Here is a 14032-nt window from a genome sequence, read left to right as displayed (position 1 = left end):
CTGAAAACCCAAGACAAAGTGTTATTACATTAAGTATCTAAAACTGTGAGCTTTAAATTTACAAGAGAAGTAGTTTTATAAGCAGAATCTATGAACCTGTGATAGTAAACTTTATTCTCCTAAAAAAGATTTAATATATATGGTGCCATGGGAAGTGAGCATAGGAAAATAACAGAAAAAAAAAAAAGGGGGGGAAATCCAGAATGCCTAATTCTGATGGAGGGTACCCTATTAACTTAAACTCGTCAAGAGACAGGAACAATGCCTTCCACCAAAATCTAGCTGAAATACACAGTTGCTTCAGCACCCAAAAGCAACTGACAATTCATCCAACAACCGAGGAGTACCAACTGTCTTTGAAGTCAGGACATTATTCATACCATGTTATTTTAACAAAATATCTTATGGTTCGAATCACTACCATTATAAAAACAAAAGCAGAAACAAGAGGAGAACCTCCCTGAGAAATACAGGAGGAGCAGGGGGACATATTCAAAGATCATTACTAGTAACATACTATAAAACACTAATGAGGGTTCCTCCAAGAGATTTCTGATCATCAAATACATTCGGCAACTGTGCCCTGTGCCCTCCTTTTAAAGATCCTGAGCACAAATTAGCTCTCAGAAGTTCTGCTGTTGAACAAAACTATATCCACTTTGTTTAACACAGTGCTTCTCACGCCTACTGAAGAGTACTGGTTTTAACAAAAGAATGTTGTAGTAGAAATCTGTTTATAATCCGGTAACATGTAGACAACTGCTTTAGAAATTTTTCAGATGAGCCAAAACAGGGACCATCTGCTACAAATCAAGTTTTCACAAAAGCAACACTGTATTCTAGAGGAGCCGTGGATGGAGTTGGTTGGCAAAGCGAACTGACTGCCGGAAAGCCAGGAGAGGTGATTTAGAAGCAGGAGTAAAATGGGGAGATGTGAGACGTGTGAGTTTAAACTCAGAAGACCACAGCTTGTATTTCACGCTTAGCAGTTTGGTGAGAACTAGCATAGGCTTAATGAGAGCATGGGGTGAAAATCGTGTGGGCTTGGGTTCAGGCCCTAGACCCACTGGACACTAGCTGGTGGCCTCACACAGCTTGTTCAACCCACCAAGCTTCATTTCCCTCTTCTGAGTAATACTAAAAATAACACCTATGTTACAAGGCGGCTGTATAAAGTGAGCGAGATAATGAGGTGATAACCAGCACAACAGGAATCTTCAGGCAGGTTACCAGACACACTATCTGCTGCCACAAAGCATTTTTTTTTTTTTTTTAAGATTTTCTTTATTTGAGAGAGAGAGAGAAACTGAGAGCATGCATGAGTGGGGGAGGGGAAATGCGGAGGGAGAAGCAGACACCTTGCTGAGCAGGGAGCCTGATGTAGGGCTCAATCCCAGGACCCTGAGCTGAAGACAGACGCTTAACCAACTGAGCCACCCAGGCACACCTGTCACAAAGCATTCTTAAAATTTCTATCTAAATACATCAACATCTACTGTACTGTGATGTCTGACTTGGCAAAATTTGAATTTTTTAGGGGCGCCTGGGTGGCTCAGTGGGTTGGGCTGCTGCCTTCGGCTCAGGTCATGATCTCAGGGTCCTGGGATCGAGTCCCGCATCGGGCTCTCTGCTCAGCAGAGAGCCTGCTTCCTCCTCTCTCTCTCTCTCTCTGCCTACTTGTGATTTCTCTCTGTCAAGTAGATAAATAAAATCTTTTAAAAAAAAAAAAAATTTGAATTTTTTACAGTTTGGTGGAGTTTATCATAGGCCCCAATAATCCGATGGCTGTTCTCTAATGAGTCCGCCACAATAACCTCATGAATCTCACGTATGCAGTAACACTGAGACAGTGCCTGGGCCCTCAGTTCTTCGGAGAACAATCCTTTCCTCAACGACCTCCTTGCCAGGGTGAATAAAAGTCTGAGAGACTTCTTTCTTACTCAGTGCTTAGTCAGCCAAGGGATGACTGGGAAACTTGTTACATGAGATTTATCAAGGTCTCTGATTATATTGTCATCTGGTTCTTGTGAGATTCCATGAGCTGGAAAATGTTTCCAGAGACACGTGTCTGTCTCAGAATGTTAAAATACAGTAAGCCAAAAAAACCAAACAACAAAACACCCAACTTATTTCAGAATGGAACTCTAAGAAATATTTAAATTAAACAGGTTTCTTTACTGCAGCTCTTCTCAGAGAGGTTAATGGGTACTGGGACTCTTCAAGAAGAGGCTGGCATGGGCATCCTTCCCAAATTAAATTTTTTAGAGACATCTGCTCTGGGGAGCACATTTGGGATTACCTTAGAGACCTTATAAGCTTATAGTGATTTCATTGTCTCCATGAACTTTTTACTGACTAATGACTCACTTCAGGACATAAAGGAGTCCTCTGAACTCCAAAATCAATCTAAGACGATTGAAAGGTCTCTACCTTTCACTTTTGTGGTAAACACTATTGACATAAGCTGTCTTACAAGCCAGTGGGGGAATGTGACGGCTGCCTGAACCAAGAAGCTGGACCATGAGCCTAAGAAGAGAAGAAATACTAGACCCTTTCAAAAGCGGGGCTCTTGTCAGCAAAACTGTGTTTACAAAAAGTACTCTTAAATGTGGGAAAAACCCAGAAACTCAGGACCACACAAGACAACCATAACACAAGACATGAAAGAAGAGCCCCCGAGATTTAAGGAAAGATCTGTATCATACTGAGCTGCAGGCACGTAACATTCTTTCACTTAAGTTGGTCTCTCTAAATAAATTAATCCCTAGTAACTAAGATACTTAGCTGCTGAACTGAAGAGAAGGTACAGAGTTATCACATGCAACTCTGATCTCTAGGACTGTATCTAGAGGATACAAAAAGAAAAAAAAAAAGATAGGATCTTTTCTGAGATCCAAATCTTCCTCACTGAAACCCTGTATTACAAAATTGGATTTTGCTCTTTTTTTCTGTGATGGACAGCTTCTGCCTTCTCGGAACTCTGATTACCCCAAGAGCCAGGCCCACATCATGCTGCTTTAAATGATACCAGGCGCATTTCGTTCTTAGAATTTGTTAAGTTCCTTTAATGGAAGGACCATCCTGTATTGATCTTTGGATCCCTAACTCAAAACCCAGTACATGGAGAAGAATAAAATTTTATTGTACACGACTACCAAACACTTGCTGCTTTTATATTATATAAGTAGGCGCTGGAGAAACAGAATAAAAAGATGCCACTCGGGCGCCTGGGTGGCTCAGTGGCTCAGGTCATGATCTCAGGGTCCTGGGATCAAGGCCTGAGTCTGGCTCTCTGCTGGGCAGGGAACCTACTTCCTCTCTCTCTCTGCCTGCCTCTCTGCCTACTTGTGATCTGTCTGTCAAATAAATGAATATAAAAAAAAGATCTTTAAAAAAAAAAGATGCCACTCTTTAGAAAACATACATAAACCCCTCCCACTTTGACTCAAATAGACATTTTTTTTTTAAATGCAGAGAAAAGTTATCCTCCTAACTGAATTTAAGCACAATGTGGATAGTTTCCTACAGTTAAACAAAGCCTTATCTTGTTTCATGTTGGTGGTCCTGAATCTTTGTCTGAATCTTATATACCATCTGCCTATTTAAAACTTTAGATTTTCATGATTCATATTGCGCCTTCCTACCAGGTTGCAGGTCTGATTAAACAAGCAAATGTTGGCCAAGACCTCTCTTTGCCCTCTAACAGTGCTGGCTGAAGCTTTACGATGGCCTTAATAGTGCCCCCCGTTCCTCCCCCAGTTCTCCCAGTGGCCATGGCTCTTACTTCATTTCCCACTGCCATCCTACTCCAGCTTTAGGGGCTCAATGGCCCACCTAAAGTGGCTGAAGTATGGACACACGAGCCTTCTTCTGGCTCCCTCAGATTCCTGACCACCACAGACCTGAAGGAAAAAGACGAGCCCCCACAACCACACATGGTCGTTCCTCCCCTACACCACGTTCGTCCACAGCCCCTTGTCTTGGAGCCCCCACAGTTGCCACACAGCCTGCCCTACATGCCCTTCCTTTTCTCCTCGGCAAACCCCTAACTCATTAGTTTAATCCCAACTCAAGTTTTACGTCTCTTCTGTGGCCCTTCTCGATCCCTCCTCATCCCCTGAGAGTCGATCACTCCCCTCTTTGCGCCCTTGCTCTACTCTGGTTTAACCCACCATTACGGCATCTATAACACAGGATGGTAGGTATGTATTGATATGTCTGTCTCCTCTACTTAGAATAAAACCAAAGGACAGGGACATGTCATATTCATTCTATATCCCAGTGTCTAGTATTTTGCCACTGTTTTTCACTAAGCCATTCATTCATTCATTCACTGATCCCATCAATATTTTGCTGATCTATGGTGTCAGGCACTCTCAGGGAAAGAGAGGTGCCTAGAGCAGATAGGATCCTAGCTTGCATGGAGCTCACATTCTAATGTGAGGAGATATCAGATCCAAACACTAACCTGTGAACAAGTAAGATGCTTCTAGAATGAGACAGAGAGAGACAGGGTGGAGATGGGGGTGGAAAGAACTTTGGATTAGGTGGTAGGGATGGTTTACCGACAAGGTGATTCTAAGCTAAGGCCTCAATGACAGATAGGAGATCACACAGGGCTCTAGCAGCTACCCAGGCAAAATGAACAACGCTCTCACTGAATGAAAGCAGAGAGAGGACCAAAGAAGCACAGAAACACTGGCCTACAAGGAAAAGGTTTCTATTTCAAATAGGTAAAATGAACCTAGGACTCAGGGGTCTCAGTGACATTTTAATTCCCAAAGGTTGGCATATATTTGCCGGTGCCCTGCCTAGGATCCTCACCCCTGGCACTCAACTCGCCTCCCCGTCCAAGGTGCCATCTTACAATCTTCCGTTTCTAGACATCATGGCTCCCGATGTGCTCTCAAGTTGGTCTTCTTTTTTTAATTAAATTGATTCTTTTTTTTATTATGTTGTGTTAGTCACCATACAGGACATCATTAGTTTTTGATGTCGTGTTCCATGATTCATTGTTTGCCTGTAACACCCAGTGCTCCATGTAATCCGTGCCCTCCTTAATACCCATCACCAGGCTCACCCAATCCCCCACCCCCGTCCCTTCTAAAACCCTCCGTTTGCTTCCCAGAGTCCATAGTCTCTCATGGTTCATCTCCCCTCCAGTTTCCCCGCCTTCATTCCCCCTTCTCCTAATGTCCTCCGTGGGATTCCTTACATTTGTATTCTGAACCCGGGCTCCACGGACAGGCTTCTGCAATTGTGGGCAAAATTTTTAGAGATGCTAATTTTTCAGGACAAAGAATTGATAGCTTTCTCAAAATAATCTCACGTCTACAGAAAGGGTAAAATGAACTTGTCTAGAGCAAGAGTGAAAGGATCTCGGATCTCAAGGAACACCTACCTCTTTATCCTATATATAACAGGTGTGGTTTTGAAAACACAAAACCAAACAACAACCCCAGTGTGTCCACGCAATGAGAATGACACATGACCTTGAAGTATAGGGCAAGTAAGAAAAAAAAAATTGGACTGAATGGGGAGACTGAGCGTGGTCATCAGCTTCATTTAACAACCTTCAAAACTACCTCTTGAGGGGCACCTGGGTGGCTCAGTCAGTTAAGCATTTGCCTTCAGCTCGGGCCATGACCCCAACATCCTGGGATTGCCGCCCTGCTTAGCGGGGAGTCTGCTGCTCTTTCTCCCTCTGCCTGCTGCTCCCCTTGCTTGTGTGCTCTCTCTCTCTCTCACTCTCTCTCTCTCTCTCATGAATAAAAAAAAAATCTTAAAAAACAAAACAAAACCAAAAAACCTACTTGTCAAGAATGGACACACAAGACACTACACCGAATGCTGAGGAGTCAAGATGAGAGTTCTTGCTCTCAAGGAGTTAATGGTGTATGTCAGAGGCAGAAATAAGAAATAAATTAGAACCAAGGAAGGGAGGGAATGTGTACAGAGAGCTCAGGATCTGAGAAGAGTCTGAGAAGTCTTCCGAAGGAAGAATATTTAGGGGCGCCTGGGGGGCTCAGTCCGATAAGCAACTGACTCTTGGATTCAGCTCAGGTCATGATCTCAGGGTTGTGAGATCAAGCCCTAAGTGGGGCTCTGCAGGGTCTGCTTGGGATTCCTTCCCTCTTCCTCTCCCCCTCCTTCTCAAGCCTTCCCACCGCTTGCGTGAGGGCTTTTTTTCTCCCTCAAATTAAAAAAAAAAAAATGTATAATAAAAAAAAAAAAGAAGGAAGAATATTTGAAGTAAGAACTAAGTATTATAAGAAGTAAGTATTCCATCAGGTTTGGTAGACAGAGGTAGGTTGCCGGGAGGGGAGAGTACATTTTGGATGGAAGAAATGGTACAGATGAAAGAACAGGCTAAGAAATATCATTTTTTTCTAAGAAGACAATGAGACTAAATCAGGAAACTGAGAGCGTGGGTAGAGCACAGGCCCTCTGGGTAGCCAGGCCCTACTACTTCCAAGGAAACATGAGTCAACAGGTGGTAACTTCATGTCCTTGAAAAATGTAAAAGCTTAGTAGAGGAAAAGGTGAAAAGAGAGGAAAATCGATATCTATTCCAGATATAGTCTTTTTAAAAAAGATTTTACTTTCAAGTAATCTCTACACCCAATGTGGGGCTCGAACCCACAACCCCGCACGAGATCAAGAGTCATGCGCTCTCCTAACCCAGCCAGACATATGTCCCTTTTCCTGATATGGCCTTAAAGTGAGTGCACAGAAGAGGCTAGATGCATTTTTTCCCTATTTCTCTTTCAAAAGTTGGGAGGAAAATTAAGGCTAGATGTTTGGAAGGGTCTGATCTATGTCCAAGATCCACTAGGCCAGGTTTTATATCTTAGTGCCACAGAAATTAACGAAATGAGTTGTACTGAAATATCACCCTCGTGGATGCAATTTTCACTGGCAACTTCAAAAAGAGCCAAGAGAGTCCCCTCAGGGCCTTTCTAGGACCAGCGAGCTCACTGGGGTCTACTCAGATCACATCGCTACTATGAAAACCATACAATAAATTCAACGCAGAAACCCAAAGATTCCCCCAAAGTAGATTCGTTCTTGTTACAAGCTGCCTATTTTAAAGATCAACCAGTTACTAGTCTCACGGCTGGGGAATCCTCTCATCTTGGGAAAACACAAGTATTAATGAACTGTGGAGGGCAGAAATCAGGCAGCTGAATTTTTACTGAAGCAATGTTAAGTATGGCAAAACTTGCGACCTCTAGCTCTTTCATGGAAGTGTCGTCCGTCTTTCCTATCTTCCACGTGGCGCTCTCTATTTTCTGGCAGTAAAACGGGTTCATCAGTAAGTGTGACTAAACACTGTTCAACACTTCCCTCTGGGAATCAAGCAACACCCAGCTGAGCTTTAAAATGGAAATATGAGAAAATGTCATACTGAGGACTGGGAAAGGGGAAGAGGACACAGGTGTGGTGGGATGTGGGGGAGGAATGCAGAAAGATAAAAAGGCTTTAGGAGGGTACTTGAATTTGCCTGGGATTCAGACATCCTTCCCTGTCTGTGAAACAACCCTGCCAAGCTTTGGGGCTCTGAGAGTGAGCCAAGTGCCTTAAACCCCAGCAGCCTTCTTCAGGCTCAGACATGACTGGCCCCGATCAGAAACACCAGGCTTTTTCAGAAATGATATATTATCTCTCAACACTGAATCATCCCACAAATCAGGAAGTTGCAATAGTGTTTGCTTATATTTCTAATGATGTGTGGCAATTACACTAAACGGCAATTACGCAGTCTCTTCTCAGGTAGGAAAGACAACAGTGTTGGGCTCTGTCACAATTACGGAACGTTCTTTCATTATTCATGACGGATGTGCAAAATTCAAGTCACGCATTCACACTTACAATGGGGCTACTGAAAGCAGCCTGTCTGGAGTGAGGCACTTCACTGGCTCCTTCTCTACTTCCCAGAGCTGAACAGCTCCCAGCAAGATGATTCGAGCATTTACTTCCCAAGGGCCCGTTATGAACCGACCTGCAGCTGGGGGCCCTGGGTTTCACCATATTGCTGAGGGAGTCGACCGGAGTGTCAGTGGAATCTTCATCTTCAGAGATTGCTTCCTGGTAGGACTCTAACCTCTTGGCTGAAAGAGAAAAATCACACGGGGTCCTTACCTGAGAAGAAGCGCTTGCAGGTTGAGTATGTCAGGCATTTACTTCAACAGCTCTCACACATCACCTCCTCCCCAAATCTGCCCTCCAAAATCCCCAAAATCTCCAGATTCCCTTAATGAACCTACCTTGCTAAGAAAAGTAGAAGCAGTTAGGAAGCAACTCCCTTCTTATCCCATCAGCAAATCTACCAACCTCTCCACACCCGTATCCAAACTCTTGTTTTTACCACTACTACTACTACTGCTACTACTACTACTACTATTGATAAAGTTTCAATTGCCAAGCTTTCTCAATTTGCAATCTGTCTCCCACCCCGCCAGCCTTCTCAAGGACTTCACCCTTACAATTCTCCCCTTATGCTGACACCAATCTCTCCTCAACCAGTCTCATGGCTTTCTGTCCCTGTCTGCCCACCGACACTACTCCTGGCAAGGTCACCCATGAGCTCCACATTACCAAATCCAATTACCGCATCCGTCCATATCTTATCTGCGCTCTTAGTAACATCCAACAGAGCTGACCATTCTCTCTGAACGGCTCTTTGGGCTTCTCCGACACCATCCGTACCTGTTCTTCCTCCTACTTTAATGGCCGTTCCTTCTTAGATTCTCCTGCTGTCTTCTCTTCAGCCCTCAAACACCAAGCTGCTGCAGGAACTCTTTCCCTGCTCCACCTCTAGACTCTTCCTTGGTCATGTCACCTGGCCTTATATTTGAAATATCATTTCATATGCACCTGACTTCCAAACCTGTAACTTCAACTCCAATTTCTAATTGGAATCCAGACTCCTATATATATCTAACTCTCTACTTGATACTTCCAGCTGGATGTCTAGTGGACTCTTTAAGCAGATATCCACAGAGCTCACTCTCTTACCTTTCTCAAGTCTCTTACCACATCCCTTGACAGCAAAAGCTTGCCAGATACAACACACTATTATAAACCCTACTGCAGTACTTAACACCATCTAAACACTATAGATCTTGTTTTTATTTTTTTGAAACATCCACTAGAATATAAACTCCCAAAAAGGCAGAGTTTTGTCTATTTTGTTAATATGATATTAACATGTTAATGTGATATTCCCAGAGCCGTATTTACTAATACTCAGTAAATATTTGTTGACTAAATAGATACTAGATATCTTACATTTGATATGGCCAAAGAAGAGCTCTTCCTCACTTCTCCCTCTAACTTACTCTTCCTCTGGCCTTCCCCGTCTTTGTAGACAGGACCTAAATATTTATCCAGCTACTTGTGCCAAAAATCTAGGAGTCTCCTTGATTCTCCTGGTCTTCCCCGGCACCCATATGTAAAACATCACCAATAGCTATCTATTATTTATCCAAAACACATCTCAAATATCTCAAACTCTCTCCATCTTCATGACCTTAGTCCAAGCCACCATCACATCCCAACTGGGCCAGTGCAAATAGCCTCATCACTGGTCTCCCTGCCCCTCTGCACTCCATTCCTCAACCAGTAGCTAGAGTGATCTTCCTAAAACATAAAGCAGAGCAGATTGTTCATGCACAAAACTTCCCTTATTTTGGCTTCCATAGCTCAAAATGATCTGATCGCAGCTGACTTCTTGAACATTCCTGCCCCTTCTTCTTCCACGCTTCTCCACAGTCCAGCCTCGCTGGCCTTCTCTTCTTACTTTGAAAACTGCCAAGCTCATTTTACCCTGAGGGCCTCTATTCCAGCTGCTGCCTCTCACTGGTAGGTTTTTGCACCTGAACTTCAAGCGTGTTATTTAGATCTAAGCTCTAAATATTAGAGAGGCCTTACCCCCCCCCCCACCCAATCCAAAGTGACTTTCGATCATTCTGTATCATAACAACCCATTTTAATTCTCTGGAAAGCACTTTTCATTTTTTTCTTGATTTAAGAATTAATTTATTTGCATCTATTTTCTCCAATAGAAGCTCTTTGAGAACAGGGTCCTTGTCTGTCTTATTTATCATGATAACCAGTGTCTGGAATACAGAGTGGACAATCAGTAAATATGTACTTGTTGAATTGCTAGTTGTCTGTATTCAGGCCAAGTCTAGTTACTAAATATAGGGTATGGCTTTGGCAAGTTAATTTATAAAATAAAGAATGTCTGCATATCCTGTTTAATAGTCTCTATCTGGGATCAAGGGAAAGTTGTGGGGTAGGGACTTAACATTTATTGAGGACCTCCTTTCAATCAGGCGTCTAAGTTCCTTTACAAACGTCTACATCTTCCTTTTTCATCTTAAACATAATGCTACCAGGTAGAAACCATCACTGCTCCACTTTATAGCTAAGAGAGGCTAAGATCCAGACAGATCCTTGGGGGATCTGTCTTCTGACCAAGGGACATGGTCTTCTGACCAAGGTTAAATAGCTAGTTGGGGGCAGAGCTGGGATATGAATTTCGATCTTCCTGACTCCAAAGCCAGTACATGTATCCACTACTTCTATCTCTTTAGCAGTCATTGGTATATGATAGATTAGTTCAGAGACTCTCAACAAGGGGTGACTCTATTCCCCCAAACATTTCACAATGCCTTTACACACTTTGTTTGTCACAACTTGGGCAGGAGTGCTACTGGCATTCAGTGGGCAGAGTCCAAGGAAGCATCTAAACATCTTAGAAGGCACAGGACAGCCCCCATGATGAAGAATAATGCAGCCAAAAATGTCAATAGTGCTGAGGTTGATACGTCCTTGAACAGCTAAAGAAATTTACTAGTATGTGATACCATTTTTAAAATAAATAATTACAGGGGCGCCTGGCTGGCTCGGTGGGTTAAGCCTCTGCCTTCAGCTCAGATCATGATCTCAGGGTCCTGGGATGGAGCCCCGCATTGGGCTCTCTGCTCAAAGGGGAGCCTGCTTCCCTCTCTCTTTCTCTCTCTGCCTACTTGTGATCTCTCTCTGTCAAATAAATAAATAAAATCTTTTAAAAATAAAAATAAATAAAATAATTACAGTATTACAAAACCTATAGAAACACAAGGGCTATACAGGAAGTTTTTCTAGCCATCATTAGGGAAATCAGTCACCATGCAATTGTGTAATTACTATAATGCCAGAGAGCTCAGCCCTTAGGACAGAACAAACTTGTTCAATAAATAGGACTGAAGAACACATGGGGTAATCTTTAATCATTTTGTAAAAAACTATGAGAAGGAAATAGACCAGTAAAGTTATAATTTGATTCAGAAAACAAAGCTACTGGAGTAATACTTGTAGACTCGGAAAATTTCTCAACAATTGGGCATGAGAAGGAAAAGCATATTACCATATTGGTCAACAAAATCTACCCAAATGATCATGAAGATTTTCATATGTCTCTTAAAGCTGGTTCTAATTAGTTCCATGAAAGGGAGTGGGGCAAGAATCCTTGCCTTCCAACCCAAAGGAGAAAATACAAAGTATGTAGTCTTTCCTTTGACTCAAGGAAGGTATTGGATTAGCTTCTAGGTCAACTACTTTATTTCTCCTTATTTAATCCCTCATCTTCTCTTCTGACTCACCCTTCAAATAGCTAATAACCTATTCATGGCCCATTATTTATATTTATTTGCTATCTGGAAGAAGTCAGCAAGAGTCTATAGAACAAAAAGTTTATACACTTTTCAATGTGCTCCCCAAAGGGCCAAAACCAAAAACGAACAACACACCATGCTCATGGATTTCTCCCAACTATATCACCATATCTGCCAAACATTTTGCTATGAACTAATCCCCCAAACATTTCCAGCATCCCAACTTTGACCTGTTATAAACAGCATGCCCAGCTAAGCTTCGTCCAACTGTATCATCCGCATATCTTTGATACACAAATCTTTCCTTCTAAACTAACTCCCTGTGCATTTCCAGCATTCCAAAAATTTCTTTGCCCGATATCCTCTAGGCTCCAAATCTTGATCAGAGCTAAATTCGCTTCCTACACTGACTGCTAAAAATCAAAACAGTATGCAACAAGAACACCAGACTTTAATCTTAATGACACTCACATATTTTTACATTTCCATGTCTGTCTTCCACACTGGACCATGAGCTCCCCAAAAGATCAATCTATTTATTTTGAGAACTATAATTACAACCACAATAGCAGCTCTTACTGATAAAGAACTTATTTTGTGCCATGCTCCAAGTAGCTGTTCATGAATTATCTTCATGAATAATACTGATCCTTTTTATTGAGGCCCAGAGAAATTAGATAACTTGCCCAGAGTCACTCAGCTTGTAGGCAGTAAAGACGGGAATCAGACTCAGGAGGCCGGATTCCAAAATCCTTGTTCTTGGAAACTGCTAGGGGCTACCACTGTAGAGATCACATTCACAAATCGTGCACCATAAAGACTCGCTAGACAAACTGAAAGTGAGAAACATTCTACAAAATCCCTAAATAGCGCCCTTCAGAAATAGAGTCATCCAAAAACAGAAAGCTTGAAAAGCTGTCAAATCTAAGTGACTGTCCCAAGGTCTCCTGGATGGGATCCTTGAAGATAAGGTAAAAATGAAGAAACCTGACTGAAGTATGGATTTCAGTTAATAATACCATGTCAATAGTATTTCATTACTTATGACAAATGTATTATATGACTAATATAAGATGTTAACGACAAAGGAAACTGGATGGGGGGCACAACGAACCCTTAATAGCATCTGTAAATCTAATAATATTCTACACTAAAAAATTATTTTAAAAAAGACAACCTCTTTCAGTAATCTTTTAAAGAAATATCTTTGCTGCTGAGTCCATAGACCAAATTTCTAAGTTGCAATTTTTTTATTTTTTTTAAGTTTATTAATTTTACTTTTTTTTTTTTTAAGTTTACTGATTTACATAATCTCTGTACCAAATGCGGGGCTCAAATTCATGACCTTGAGATCAAGAGCCACACGCTCTTCCAGCTGAGCCAGCCAGGTGCCCCTATGTTGCAAGGTTTTAAAACATCAAATTGTTGTCAGATGTGTTTAGTTTAAATGCATACGTACACGGGGCTCTTTCCTAGCAACAATGTTCTTTATGGAAAGATCAAATCTTTTGCCCGCAAATCCTAAAAAGAGTTAACTAGCTTTCATTTTAGTGAACATAGTATGTCTCAGCATTAAATTCTGGAGAGCAGTAGCCCCTACTATTCCCTCCTTTGTCAATCAGAGTGTGTATGTACATGTCTTTGTTTTTAAGCCATTACAGAAAGGAGACCCGGAACTCTGGATGTATCTATGGCAGAGATCTGCTCCCAGGCAAAGCTGGAACCTTCTAGAAGGAGTGCAACACCCATGGAGCACAAACAGTTCAGTCAGGGTAGCACAGGATTTTCAGTCACTTGGTACCTTCTCTGCCTAAGGGGCTACAGAGGAGACACACTTGCTGAGCCAAATGTGGGGACTCCCATCTCAAGGACTGGGATAGGAAAGGGTGGTACTAGCCCTCTTAAATACTCCTAATACAAAAAACAAGGCAGTGCTTTCCACTGTACATTTTGTGAAACATTACTACTATAAGATACTTCTTCAAAACAGGGATCTAGAGTCAAACATTATGGAGGACACAAATCTCACAAATGGGTGTGAAAGTTCAGCTACACTGAGGTGGATTATTTATATACATGTTGGCAGTTATTATAGTGCAATATAGCATAGCCTCTAGAAGTGCAACACCCATGGTGCACAAACAGTTCAGTCAGGGTAGTGTAGGATTTTCAGTCACTTGGTACCTTCTCTGCCTAAGGTAGAGAAAAGAGAACAGAAAGGTAGTCATGAGGAAGTCTTAAGAAAAATGGTTGTAAAAACAAAAGCACACCATAATGCCACTAAATATATATATATATATATATATTAATGTGTACAAAAAAAGACTCAAAAGAAATGTACAAAAGTGCTAACTGTGGTCCACTCTGGT

General features: G+C 42.0%; 1 protein-coding gene across 4 annotated transcripts in view; it reads right to left on the bottom strand.

Annotated features, from left to right (window-relative positions):
• ATP10D (ATPase phospholipid transporting 10D (putative)) overlaps positions 1–14032 on the bottom strand; it is a 104110-nt gene that overhangs the window by 35979 nt on the left and 54099 nt on the right. For all 4 annotated transcript variants that reach the window (XM_013062691.2, XM_004764927.3, XM_013062692.2 and 1 more), the window contains one exon: positions 7873–8111. In XM_013062691.2, coding sequence (XP_012918145.1) covers positions 7873–8111 — 239 coding nt within the window. The remainder of the gene's footprint in view (positions 1–7872; positions 8112–14032) is intronic.

This window comes from Mustela putorius, unplaced genomic scaffold, assembly GCF_011764305.1.
Source record: "Mustela putorius furo isolate JIRA1106 unplaced genomic scaffold, ASM1176430v1.1 tig00000430_pilon_pilon_pilon, whole genome shotgun sequence".
NCBI classification, from domain to species: domain Eukaryota; kingdom Metazoa; phylum Chordata; class Mammalia; order Carnivora; family Mustelidae; genus Mustela; species Mustela putorius.
The sequence above is the reverse complement of the archived record's forward strand: the minus strand, read 5'-3'. Positions and strand labels throughout refer to the sequence as shown.